Raw genomic sequence first — 14,165 nt, 5'->3', positions numbered from 1 at the left:
TCTCTGGAATTTCCACACAAACAAAATGTGTATTTTTACATTTATATCGTATGAAGTTGATTTTCACTGTTTTATTTTATTTTAATATTATATAAACAAAAAACAACTCCAATATGTATATTTTTTTGCGAAACGCGATCAGATTTTACGTAACACTGACTCGCGAACGGCTTTTCTTTACGACCACTGGGAGCTGTAGTTTTAGTTGCAGCGATGTCATCTTGGTTTGCGGCGTTAATAACTCAAACTCCCACAATGCCGTGCTCTCCACCTAAGCCACAAGCTGGCCGGGTTACGCCTACGTTAAATCAACTGTAATCCTTACTGTACACACCTGAACCTTCTGCGGATATTTTCTCCTGATCTGGAAGTTTGTTCCAGAAAAAAACACAAAAGAAATGGACAACTCTGGAAAAGAGAATGAAGCGATTCAGCTGATGGCCGACGCTGACAAAAAAGTCAAGTCTTCCGGGTCTTTTTTGGGAGGAATGTTTGGAGGGTAAGGCACTGCACCAAAGAATAACACAGCTAGGAAACCGTCAAGTGTCAGCAGCAACAAAGTTGGCACGTAGCCCAGTTTTACACAACATTAAAATTAACAAGTTGGCAAAAATATGTTGGAAGTTTATGTATTTATTAACCCATAACATTAGAATATGTTGTTGTTCAGTTCTCTTATTATTTAGCTGTTTGTAATAATTGTAAACAGGCACATCTATGGTGACATTCTCGTCTGGACTTGAACCTGTTTGTAGTGGACTATTTTTACAGTCTGTCCTTTATCCTAAATTACAATCTCCTTTAGTGTTTTGAATAGATTTTACATTATGTCCGTGCACACATCAATTCCAAGTTAATGCTATTATATCATGGTATTAAAATGCAGCTTTTCAGTCAGAATACACAGAAATGTACAAATCTAAAATACACAGACCTATGGAAAATATTGTCCTCCGTCAGTGTAAAACCCCTGCACAGGTTTGATCTAATCCTGTCATAATCCCCAAACTACACGTTCTGATTTAATTGTTTTGCCAACAGCTCTGTTAAAAAAAATACTTAAACAAAGTTGTATTTTAGAGAAACAAACCTGTACGATAAGAGATAAAATGTCTGTCTTAGCTGTACAAGGGTGAATTAAAAGAGGACAAATGAGAATAAAACATGTTTTTCCATGTAATATAGACTTTAAGAAAAATAATGTATAGACCGTAAAATGTTTTTATTAATACCTGAATATCTCAGTTTCTTTGTCTATATTTCAGCTCCAGATGACCTTCATTTGCAGTTTTTGATCATTATATTTGACAGACTTTATGTTATTAATTCTGTGTAACCCTTTGTTACTCACGAGGAACTCACTGGGAATCACTTCTCGTCATTCAAATCTGCAATTTGAGCATCTGAATACAAAATGCAACAGCTTTATACATTAAATGGTTTATTATTTATGACCCTAACAGTAGGACTGATTGATTAACCTTACAGCATTGAAATGCAGTTAAAGGATGTTCGTTATTTTAAAGTCATTTCTGTGTTTTTTCTAGAGGACATCACAAAGTGGAGGAAGCATGTGAGATGTACTGCAGAGCTGCCAACATGTTCAAGATGGCCAAGAACTGGAGTGGTATTTAGATGCCCAAATCAGCTATTTCTGTGTGCATTTATAACTCTAAAGCACATGTTTGTGCAGTTTAGGTGAAAAGTTTATGGTTTTTTTTTTTTTTTACTTCACTCTTTTTTTTTTTCAGCTGCTGGAAATGCATTTTGCAAAGCTGCTCGTCTCCACATGCAGTTGCAGAACAAACATGACTGTGCAACCAGTTTTATTGATGCAGGAAATGCTTTCAAGAAATCTGACCCTAATGGTAAGACTGTGTGACTGCTAAATGGGATTAAAAGTCACATTTTTGCTTTTTTGTCCCCTAATAAAACATGCAAAAACTGACTTTTAAATTGTATAAATGAGTAAAATATTGACAGTGTTTCCAAAAATCTCTTATTTATGTAATATTAAAACAACTACATTATTAAATTTTATAAATATTCCTAACCAGCTAATTTTGCTGCCAGTGTTGTGGAAAAGTGGACATTCATTGGGTCACATGTTCCAAAATGATCAATTCTTACTCTTTACTGTAATATTTACTGTAATATTTACTGTAATATTTACTGTAATATTTACTGTAATATCGTCGATGGAAGATGAGATTTGTAGCTCAGTGGCAACTTTCACTTTGTAAGTAATTATTGCTATGTTGGTTTGAAGAGACCAAGTAATTAATTAGCAATCGGGGGAGTGGTGGCGCAGAGGCTAGAAGATGGGCCTGTGATCGGAAAGTTGCAGGTTCAACTCCCAGTACTGTCAACATCAAAATGTGGGTGGAAAAGGTGTAACACTTGTTGCACCTCAAGGCATCTTTCAAAACCTGATTGAAACTGTCAATTGTGAAAATTTCATGAGCGCAAGAAGAAGAAATTTCTTTTTGCAAATGTTCTTTTTACATTGTCTCATTTCACCCTGCTGGACTAATATCCCACAAAGGCAAGGGGATGCACAAGAGACTTGTTACTAACGTTCCCTCTTCTTTCCCTTGTGCTGCTTAAAGAGGCAATCAAGTGTTTAAATGCGGCCATCGATATATACACAGACATGGTAAGATGCATTTAGAATGTGTTCTTCAGTGATCCTCAGTCGTGAACAGTTCATATCGTTTTTGTCTGCTTGTGATTCGTGTGATTAACCAAACATGGCTGAATATCCCATCATCGCTGTTGACTCCGTCTCCACCTTTACCTCCACTTGTAGAAATAACGTCAGCACATTCATAACGAAGAGTGTTGGTATTATCAGTGCAACAATCCTAAAGTTTATCCACAACATAAGAATATTAAAGCAGAGACCCTGTTTGACCAACGAAGAGGTGACGGTCTGTAATGGTTTCTGCTCTCCTCCAGGGCAGATTTACCATCGCTGCCAAACACCACATCAGCATCGCAGAGATCTACGAATCTGAGCTGGTGGATATCGAGAAGGTAATACTGTCTCAGAGTGTGACGTCATAAAATACTACTGTCTGTTTTTATTACTGTACATCAGCTGTGAGTAGGCCTGTCGCAGTAAACAATACATCAATTAATCGCATGATAAATGAAAATTATCGACCTCATTTTCATTTATCGGCTTTATTTCACGTCTCTCTCTACTGATGACACTGGATGACAAAAGGCTCAACTCCGGTGCTCTTCACTGATTCCTCCCTTTCTCTTTCAAATCCATTTTAACCGTCCAAAATCGTGTTTTTGATTCATTAAAAGCAGATAAGCTGAGACGCTAAGCTATGAGCTAAGCTAACAGGCCAACCTCGGGGGGGGGGGGGGGGGGGCCCCCATCTTGTCGAAGCTCCAAAATTCACGGTTGAAACTCGTGCCTTCGTGTAAAAAGTTGTTTTTCTCTGCAAAAAGAAGCTGAGAACTTGTTTACTGATTTAATTAAAAGCTTTGTGTGACAAATGCTATGATAAAGAGCTCAAACCACGCCGAGTGTCTGCTATTTTGAGAACCGAAGAGAGACAACCCATGTCACGTCAAGGGGCCTTCCTCCCATTTTTCTTAAAGAGACACGCTGCTCGCTCACTCACTATCCATCCTTCAGTTCAAACTGCCTTATACTACCATCCAGTGGTCAAATACATGCAAAACAAATTAACATTTATTTTTAAATTTGACAATAATCACTAATTATTGTCAAATTTCAAACAATATTATCGTTTATCACAATAATTTATGAGACAGTTAATCGCCCAGCAAAATTTGTTATCGTGACAGGCCTAGCTGTGGCAGGTTTTTGTAAAGGAAACATGTTAGATATTGATGGGTTTTGGGGTTTTTTTTTGTCTCTGTGAAGGCTATTGCACATTATGAACAAGCAGCAGACTACTACAAAGGAGAGGAGTCAAACAGGTACTGTTTTAAAATCAGACACCTGCATTCTGTGTACACTGAACTTTAATTTGTTTCAAACACTTAAATGGCTTTTTGCTTTTTTTGCCCCATATAGTGTTGAAATGATGTAAAAATTCACTCCTAGTGTTTTTAAGCACATTAAACTTAAGAAAATGAGACCATATTACTTTAATTCCTCTACGATATTACCGGTATAGTAGTCCCTCGTTTATCGCGGGAGTTTCCGTTCTCAGCGCTCCTGCGATAAGTGAAAAACCACCAAGTAGGAATAGTAGTACAAGTAGTAAGTAGTAGTTTATTTTAGTGTGTACAGACCCTTTCCAAAAGAGCAGAGATCAACATGCTGCAGGAGGGGGCTTCCCCCTGCACGTGTGGGCTGCACACAGGTGCAGCAGGTGTTAAATAATTTTAAATAATTTATTTTTAATAAAAAATTCCATGCTGATCTTGCGGCTCATCCATCAATCAACCAACCAATTGTGTGTCATGTCCAATCTTACTTTGAAAAACCGCGAAAGAGCGAGTCCACGAAAGTCAAAGTAGCGAGGGACTACTGTACTCTTGTCACCCTCTGCATTTCATGCTGGAGTTTTAAACTATGTTGAGAAATAGCAGTTATAGCTGTTTTGGTCAAACCATACTCAGAGTATGTGTCGTGATGACTCTCAGCTACCACAACATCCGATTTTAGCCCAATATCTGTTAAATTAACAGAGTTACAGCCTTTTTGGATGCGCTAAGGTTGATTAGCTGTGGTAGACATCTTGAATTGGATTGACTCCAAAGATTTATCTGCTGTAAATGAAGACCCAATGATTATTTTCTGAAAGTTTCACTAAAGTCTGTCTAGTGGTTCATGAGATATTTTGCCAACGGACAAACAGGGTTGACAGCAACATTTAATGTCAATGTTTTAAGTAAAAATGTGACACAGCGAGGAGTCGGTTAGTGATATTTCGCTAACAGACAGGCACATGGACCAACACTGATCACAACAAAACATTGATGTATTTCTTTAAATCCCATTAGTTGCATTTCCCCGCAGCTTTGGACGTTTCAGACACAAATCTGTGAATTTAGTAAAACAGCTGCGCTGATGTTACACACTTTATTTAATGTCTGTTATGTTTGACTTCCACTGATGTTCCTCGCTCTTCCTCTTAGTTCTGCAAACAAGTGTCTGCTGAAAGTGGGAGCTTACTGCGCTCAGCTGGAACAGTACCAGAAGGCCATCGAGATCTACGAGCAGGTGTGTGTTTTCACTCGCACTTCCCCGACAACCAAAGTATTTCTGACCTCAGGTGTTTGCGATCGGTGTTGCGCAATCTGAATGTTGTCCAGGTTGGAGCGAACACAATGGACAACCCACTGCTGAAATACAGCGCCAAGGAGTACTTCTTCAAAGCCGCTCTCTGTCACTTCATCGTTGACGAGCTCAACGCTAAGGTGACCTCCTGCCTGCATGGATGCGCTATAGTGGAGGAGTGGTAGACTTTGAATATGCTGTGTCTCCACAGATTGCTATTGAAAAGTATGAAGAGATGTTCCCGGCTTTTTCAGACTCCAGAGAATGCAAGTTGCTGAAGGTAGCTCACAGTTAAACCCTGAAGAATCTGTTTTATCTCTTCGGTCTCTGGGAGTAACGTTTTTTTTTCCCTCCTCCGAACAGAAACTTCTGGAGGCTCACGAAGAACAGAACAGCGACGCGTTCACAGAGGCAGTGAGTCATACTTTCACTGTGCTTCTAGTTTTGTCGGATTCCTAGGGGGTTTCAAAAAGCCTGAGCTGTATTAACAGTCTCCGCGGACACCACTGTAAGGAATCATAGTAAAAATATCTGTGGCTTGAGGGTAAAAACAGCCTTTTTTCTCTGAATAAGGTAAAGGAGTTCGACTCAATCTCTCGTCTGGACCAGTGGCACACGACACTCCTACTGCGCATCAAGAAGAGCATCCAGGGTGAGGAGGGGGATCTGAAATAAGAGGAACCTCAGTGTTGGGATGCAGCATGAAGAGACGATTCATCACGCATGTTTTCACTTAACACACTGGGAAACACCGGTTATACAGAACACCAGGAGAGGAGCACCTGCTCCTGATTTTGAATTGCTCAAGAGCACTTCTCTTGTCTTTTCTGCATATCTGGATCTTGTCAGGATGTAAGTCCTCTGGCCCTCACCTCTGATTAGAGGATTGCTGCAAACCTCCTCCTGCTCACTTCATACCTGACCAACTTCTCTGCAGTGTTTGTTTGGAACCTGGCGCTAGTATCACCAAGAGCATGCTTCCTATAATTGTTTCCTTGTCTGATGCAGCTTGTCTTTTTAAAATCTAGTTATATCTTATAAAATACATTTGAAATGTTTGTGTTTCTGTTTTGAAGACTCATGTTTGAATAATGCTTTATTATTCTGTTGGCAGTAACAGTAAAACAACAAATACTCTGAAACTGAATTATTTATCAAAGTCGCATCTTTTCACCACATGGAGTGATTCTTCTTGAATCATGGAAATGATATGCACAAGTGTAGACTGTTAAACATTTGTATCTAAACACAACACTGATTTTATTACTTTTATTAATAATATTCTAGGCTGTGTTGATGTTGTGTGTTTTTTGCACCTGTAAGCTGCCGTTTAGTTTGTAAAATAAACGAAGCGCTCTAACACAAAACCTCCCCATTTGCAGGGCAGTTATCTTGAGGTAATGTCCATTTTTAGTTGGTCATCTTGTGTTGTGAATGTAGTGCATGTCATTGTGTTACGTAGACTCACTAGAGTTAGTCGGACTGAAGGTTTTACTAAACGATCAGCCGGTCTGTGTACTCATCTTCCTTCAGGTTGAGAGAACAACCTGTGGATTAGATCTGTTTGCTTGTTCAGATGAACATTAATAAAGATAATGTATCTGATATTGGAGTGCGTGCGCTTTCGTCAAACTGCAGCGTTGTATTTAGTCTCACCTTGTCTTCATAAAGATTTGTCCATTTTAACCAATCACTAAAACAGCTGGAAAATTAGCCTAATTGTGTACATCACTTTGTTACTTCTGGTGTGCACATATAGTGCATGTATGACAGCTAACACCAACGCCCTCTACAAGAAAAGGCGGTCGCTTTTTTCTTCTGAGGAGACTCCGGTCCTTTAACATCTGCAGGAACATGCTGCAGATGTTTTACCACTCGGTGGTCTCCAGCATCTTCTTCTACGCTGTGGTGTGTTGGGGCAGCAGGGTGAAGAAAGATGATGCCAACAGACTCGATAAACTCATGAGGAGAGATGGCTCAGTTCTGGGAGAGGACCTGCAGTCTCTGACAGAGGATGCTGAGGAAACTGATCCAGATCCTGAACAACACGTCACACCCCCTGCACGACACACTGGACTCTTACTGTGTATATATGTAGTAATAATAATAATAATACTTTATTTATAAAGCCCTTTAAAACAACCACAGCTGCCACAAAGAACCATGAACATAAAATCAAACATAAAACAGTTCTTAAAACATTAAGATCAATAAAAACAGTGCAGAGCAAATTCCGTTTGTGCTAAAAGTCAGTGAGTAAAAATGTGTTTTTATAAGAATTTTAAAACTGGACAGTGAAGGGGCTCGTCTGTTGGGAAGAAGGAGATCGTTCCACAGTCTTGGAGCAGCAACAGAAAAAGCTCTGCCCCCTTTGAGCCTCCGTTTGGACCTCGGACCTCAAGGAGCAGCTGATCAGCTGATCTGCGGCACCGAGCAGGAGAGTATGGGTGAAGCAGCTCAGAGAGGTAGGATGGAGCAAGACCATTTAAACGTTTAAAAACTACTATAATCTTAAAATGAACAGGCAGCCAGTGGAGTGAAGCCAGAGTGGGGGTGATGTGCTCCCTCTTTTGAACTCCAGTTAGAAGAGCAGCAACGTTCTGGACCAACTGGAGGCGTCTGAGGGAGGACTGGCTGACTCCAAGGTAAAGAGTGTTGCAGTAATCCAGCCAAGAGGTGACAAAGGCATCCAGCTGCTGTTGTGTGAGGATGGGCTTTACCTTAGCCAGCTGTCTGAGGTGATAAAAACTGGTCTTGAACCACCGCTCCAATCTGGGAATCTAATTTAAAATCACTGTCCATTTTAAAACCCAAGTTAAAAACTGTTTTCTTTACATGTGGTGCCAGAGGACCCAGATCAACAGGGCAAAGTTCACAAGAGCCACTAGGACCAAACACCATCACTTCTGTTTTTCTTTAATTAAAATTTAAAAAGTTTAAGGACATCCAGGCTTTGATCTCTTCAAGACTCAAAAGAAGTGGCCTAATTGAAGGGGCATCTTTGTGTATGTTATTCTGTATTTCTTATGTATATATACATATATATATATATACAGGTCCTTCTCAAAAAATTTGCATATTGTGATAAAGGTCATTATTTTCCATAATGTAATGATAAAAATGAAACTTTCATATATTTCAGATTCATTGCACAACAACTGAAATATTTCAGGTCTTTAATTGTTTTAATACTGATGATTATGGCATACAGCTCATGAAAACCCAAAATGCCTGTCCCAAAAAATTAGCATATTTCATCCCACCAATGAAAGACAAGTGTTTTTAATACAAAAAACGCCAACCTTCAAATAATCATGTTCAGTTATGCACTCAATACTTGGTCGGGAATCCTTTTGCATGAATAACTGCTTCAATGCGGCGTGGCATGGAGGCAATCAGCCTGTGGCACTGCTGAGGTGTTATGGAGGCCCAGGATGCTTCGATAGCGGCCTTGAGCTCATCCAGAGTGTTGGGTCTTGTGTCTCTCAACTTTCTCTTCACAATATCCCACAGGTTCTCTATGGGGTTCAGGTCAGGAGAGTTGGCAGGCCAATTGAGCACAGTAATACCATGGTCAGTAAACCATTTACCAGTGGTTTTGGCACTGTGAGCAGGTGCCAGGTCGTGCTGAAAAATGAAATCTTCATCTCTATAAAGCTTTTCAGCAGATGGAAGCATGAAGTGCTCCAAAATCTCCTGATAGCTAGCTGCATTGACCCTGCGCTTGATAAAACACAGTGGACCAACACCAGCAGATGACATGACACTCCAGTGACTGTGGAAACTTGACACTGGACCTCAAGCAATGTGGATTCTGTGTCTCCTCTCTTCCTCCAGACTCTGGGACCTTGATTTCCAAAGGAAATGCAAAATTTACTGTAATCAGAGAACATAACTTTGGACCACTCAGCAGCAGTCCCAGGTGAGATGCTTCTGACGCAGTCTCTTGTTCAAAAGTAGCTTGACCTGGGGAATGCGGCATCTGTAGCCCATTTCCTGCACACGCCTGTGCACGGTGGCTCTGGATGTTTCTACTCCAGACTCAGTCCACTGCTTCCACAGGTCCCCCAAGGTCTGGAATCGGCCCTTCTCCACAATCCTCCTCAGGGTCCGGTCACCTCTTCTCATTGTGCAGCGTTTTCTGCCACACTTTTCCCTTCCCACAGACTTCCCACTGAGGTGCCTTGATACAGCACTCTGGGAACAGCCTATTCGTTCAGCAATTTATTTCTGTGTCTTACCCTCTTGCTTGAGGGTGTCAATGATGGCCTTCTGGACAGCAGTCAGGTCGGCAGTCTTACCCATGATTGCGGTTTTGAGTAATGAACAAGGCTGGGAGTTTTTAAAAGCCTCAGGAATCTTTTGCAGGTGTTTAGAGTTACGTCGTTGATTCAGATGGTTAGGTTAATAGCTTGTTTAGAGAACCTTTTCATGATATGCTAATTTTTTGGGACAGGCATTTTGGGTTTTCATGAGCTGTATGCCATAATCATCAGTATTAAAACAATTAAAGACCTGAAATATTTCAGTTGGTGTGCAATGAATCTGAAATATAGGAAAGTTTCATTTTTATCATTACATTATGGAAAATAATGACCTTTATCACAATATGCTAATTTTTTGAGAAGGACCTGTATGTGTGTCAAGCCTTCCGTGACAGAGTTCGATGGCACGTTCACACCTCCCCAAACGAACCGGACTTTCTAGGCAAACGGGCTAGAGTTCGGGACAACAGGACTGGTGTGAATGCACCCAGAGTCTCTCCAGAGTGTCCTGGGTCTTCTCGGGAGTCTCCTCCTAGTCGGACATGCCCAAAGCACTTCCCTAGGGAGGCGCCCAGGGAGCACCCTTACCTGCTGACAAGCTCATCAGTTTTTTTTTTTCTTGAGAAACATTGTTTTAATTAAAACAATAAGTTTGTATCTGTTGTGAGATGATTTTAGCAGTTTTTAATCTACTTAATGAGCATGCATCAGGATAAGAATAGTATGACTTAAAATCGTTCATCAAACAGGAAGGAAGGCTTTTTATCCCTCCTCTTACTACAGTGAATGTGGTACTTTGCTATAAGTACAACTATATTTATGGCATCAGAGAAAGCTGAGCTTCAGTTATCCACATAAAGTAAAACGTCATCAGCATGAAAAGAAGAAATGTTAAGTTTGACATTAATCCAGTTTCTGATGACTGACCAAATACATTGTATTGACATGAAAAAATAAATGCTTGAGGGATTCATCTTCTGATTGACAACAGACACACAAATCAACCTCAAATTTAAATCTTCTTTGCAGAAACATGGCTACAGGATATATCTTATTTATTATTTTAAAATGATTCTCCTTCACTTTAGGAGATTTAGGCCATTTGACAAATTTAGAATGAGCAGAAGTCATTATGGTTTTATGATTTATATTAGGTTTCTTGAAGGAATCTTTGTTATACTCAGTAAATCCTTTGTCACAAACATTCATTGATAATCTTATTACATTTGAAGTCAACTAAGTTACAGACATTTAGTTTTAATTTGGGCATCAAATCGTCACCTTTGAATATATATTTTCAGTTAATTTAATCAGTTGTTGGTCAGGTTACTTCTCGTTGTGCCATTAGCTCTAAAATAGTTACTGAATCAAGTGTTTACTTCCATCCATCCGTGAGGGTAGCAGCCTAAGTGGGGAGGTCCAGACTTCCCTCTCCGCAGACACTTGGACCAGCTCCTCCAGGGGAATCCCAAGGCGTTCCAAGTGTTTACTTATGTAGATAAAACTAGATGTTAAACAACCATTAAAATACACTAGAATGCAGGAAATGGTATCTACTTTTTTCAAAATTTTCTGGGGGAGGACCCCCAGACCCCCCCATCAGTATGTCCCCCCCTCCACACACACATTATAAATGCTTCTGACACCAGTGGCCAACAAACTAAACAAGTACACATATGGTGTCATGTGGTGTTGTAGTGAGTCACGTGAGGTACGTGTCACTTGTTGTATGACAAATATATGGATATATATTTATGCATACTTTTCACGAGTTCTTCATCTTTCTGACTGTGTAATGCCGTGCATTGAATTTAAAGGAATGCGAACAAGAGACGTTATTACCTTTGACCCATCAAATGAATGGAATCATTTATTTTCAGAATCAAAGTTTAACATCAAACATTTACATTAATTTGGCAAAATATGAAAATAATAACAGACAGTTTCACAAATAATGAACTTCAAATCACTCGGCGGTGATTTGAGGACTTTGCTTCAGATATTTCTAAAAATATCTGCACTGATTTATGAGAGAGAGGTGAGTTTAAGAGTAAATTGAGATTTATCTTACAGAGGAAATATGTGAGGGAAATTTAATCTGTTTAACCAGAAGTTGCACGCTCCGTCCGATCTCAGCTTCTCACGGTACACTTGGTCAAAGTAGAACCATCTACCTGTTGATGATGAATCAGCGTCGGAGTAGTTCCTTTCTGACTCGTTTCAGCGTCTCCGTCGAGAACTACCAAACCTTCAGAGAGTCGTGCGTAGTTAGCTCAAAACAGAATTATAATCCCAAAAACCTCTGGATTCTTCATTGCTCTCTTGGACTCTTCATTGCTCTGAAACTTTCAGAACCGGCTGCACTCTCAATCTCAATCTCAATCTAACATGAACTGGGAAGTTGCCACATTTTATTTGGGTCGACTTCCTGTTCAATTTAGAGCTTTCTGATTCGTGGAAGGACCAGAAAGAGGAGTGGTTTTGACGTAAGGTGTTTATCAACAGTCGAGGTCAGAGAATGAAATTTGTTTTCACATACAGAAAAGATTATTGCAGCAACAGCAGACTTCGTGGAGTCAACTCTTGGTAATCTTCTGAAAAAGTTTAAACATGACATTTTTCTCGGTAAACATTTTAGTTGACCGAAAACCAACCTTTCACATACTTACGACTTGACTCATTTCAGACAGAAAATCAAGGAATGCTTATTCAGGTGATTTCTTCTTGGAATGAGGAATAAAAATCATTACTTACTGTTTATGTAAAATAAAGATGAGTAGTTCTTTTCAACCTATAAGCATTGAGTGAAACTACCACAATTGATTATTAAAACATTTGTAAAACAGTAATGATTATAGAGGATTGTCTTTTCTGCTTGATTAATTCAAGAAAGAAAGTCATCAGATGGCCCAGACTAATTCAGATCAATGAAACTAACAGTCTCTGTCCATCTGGTAGATTTGAGGTCATCTGGTTCACTACAGTCCCCCCTTTGGAAATCATCACCTGTCCATGGGGATGAATTCCAACCGTGAACTTAGACCTTCAAATGTCCTTGAGCTTGATGTAATCCAGCAAGGAAGACCAAAGTCAGAAGTAATCCAGAAAGGAAGACCAAAGTCAGAAGTAATCCAGCAAGGAAACAAAGTCAAGGTAATTCCACAATGTTCTTGGTATTCCATTGTGTTTATTATAATCCCATATCGTCTCGATAATCCCATTGTAGCAATGCTTTAACCCCTTGGAAACAGAGTCTGTAATCCATTGGAAAAAGTCATATAATCCACAACGGTAAATCCACAGCGATTGGAAGTGTTGATTAATCAGCATACAGAGGGGTACCCTTGGATTGAACTGAAGAAGCGGCCACTGGATGAAGAGTTGAGACCAACGTCAGGATTGCAGGTCGCCTCCAGCGAAGGTTGTCTCCAGCGACGTCCAGCCTGTGCCGTTCTGGTTCAATGTGTCATGCAATTATGTGGTTTAAGGTGGGCTTATGAAGGGGATTTTACATAAGGCCTTAAACTATATGCATCTGGTGTGTAAGCTATTATGGTTGGGAACAGCTACAACTACCAGTTAAGGGGTGGAGAATGCTGAAAAGGGGTACTACAGGGGTTTATGCCTATAGAAAAGGGTTCCAAACTATTTTTCCATTTCTAACTTGGTTTAAGTTAGCTTTACATGGTAAAATATAGTTTGGTGTAATTGTCTGTTGTCTTTTAGACGAACGACTTGAGATTGGGTGTTTGGTTTTCCCATAAATGTTTTGGAAGTCTATGGCGAGACTTATCAAAAAGAATTAGCTATCCCCCCGAATAGAATTGTTCGAGTAGGTTCGGCTTAAGCGTTGTGAGATCAATGTAGATTATGGTACTCAAGGTAGCAATAATATACATTGACTCCGCAAAGATTGCAATTTAGTGAATGAACTGCATGTTGGCATGGTTAAAGGCTTCTTAGTCTCTAACTTACTACACAACAAAATTCATTCTTACCTCAGAAACAACCAAAATCAACTAAACAACGTTCCAACACCGACAAGAGTAGTGACTAAGCATCTAGAAACATCGTTTCACTGCTTCTCCTCACCCTGGTTGCCAGATTTCAGTCACGCTGTCCCGTTTTATCAAGGGTAGGTCCTGTGAGTTTAAACTATGGTTAATTTTATTATCCATTAGTTATCTTCTGCTTGGATGACCCTTGTTCCCACGAGGTCAGATTTTGTGATGTCTTTGTCTCCTAAGGAGTTATTGCATGCCTTGTGTAATTTAACCTGGTTACGGTGTACCCATTTAACAGTTGGCTCTTTTTGGCCTTTACTGATTTTTATCTGGTAGATAATTGGAGACACTTTGTCGGTTATCAGATGGGGTCCAGTCCATCTGGGCATCAGCTTACGGGCGAGAGTTCCGGTCCCGGACTCTACTCTCCCAGTTTTGGGTGCAAACGTGTAGTACCAGACCCTGTCTCCCACTTGGAGTTCCTCGTGAGAGGCCTTTTGGTCGTAGTACGCTTTGCGTCCTTCAGCTGATTTTTCCAGGTTTTTCTGTGCGAAAGCAAAAGTGTTTTTAAGGTGTCTTTCCAAGTCTTTCATGTATTGTTGTGTAGTGTAGGCTGTTGCCATG

At 40.0% G+C, this 14,165-nt stretch overlaps 1 protein-coding gene across 1 annotated transcript; it reads left to right on the top strand.

Moving 5' to 3' along the window:
• The first annotated feature begins 306 nt into the window (after positions 1 to 306).
• napbb (N-ethylmaleimide-sensitive factor attachment protein, beta b) lies at positions 307 to 6,555 on the top strand. The gene is made up of 11 exons (XM_037685333.1): positions 307 to 499; positions 1,548 to 1,627; positions 1,752 to 1,868; positions 2,610 to 2,656; positions 2,959 to 3,036; positions 3,908 to 3,963; positions 5,131 to 5,215; positions 5,308 to 5,412; positions 5,484 to 5,552; positions 5,636 to 5,686; positions 5,846 to 6,555. Exons 1-11 carry the CDS (start codon positions 399 to 401, stop codon positions 5,945 to 5,947), a joined length of 891 nt encoding a protein of 296 aa, XP_037541261.1. The 5' UTR covers positions 307 to 398; the 3' UTR covers positions 5,948 to 6,555.
• The last annotated feature ends 7,610 nt before the right edge of the window (positions 6,556 to 14,165 follow it).

This window comes from Nematolebias whitei, chromosome 12, assembly GCF_014905685.2.
Source record: "Nematolebias whitei isolate Nwh7 chromosome 12, NemWhi1, whole genome shotgun sequence".
In the NCBI taxonomy this organism is placed as follows: domain Eukaryota; kingdom Metazoa; phylum Chordata; class Actinopteri; order Cyprinodontiformes; family Rivulidae; genus Nematolebias; species Nematolebias whitei.
The sequence above is the reverse complement of the archived record's forward strand: the minus strand, read 5'-3'. Positions and strand labels throughout refer to the sequence as shown.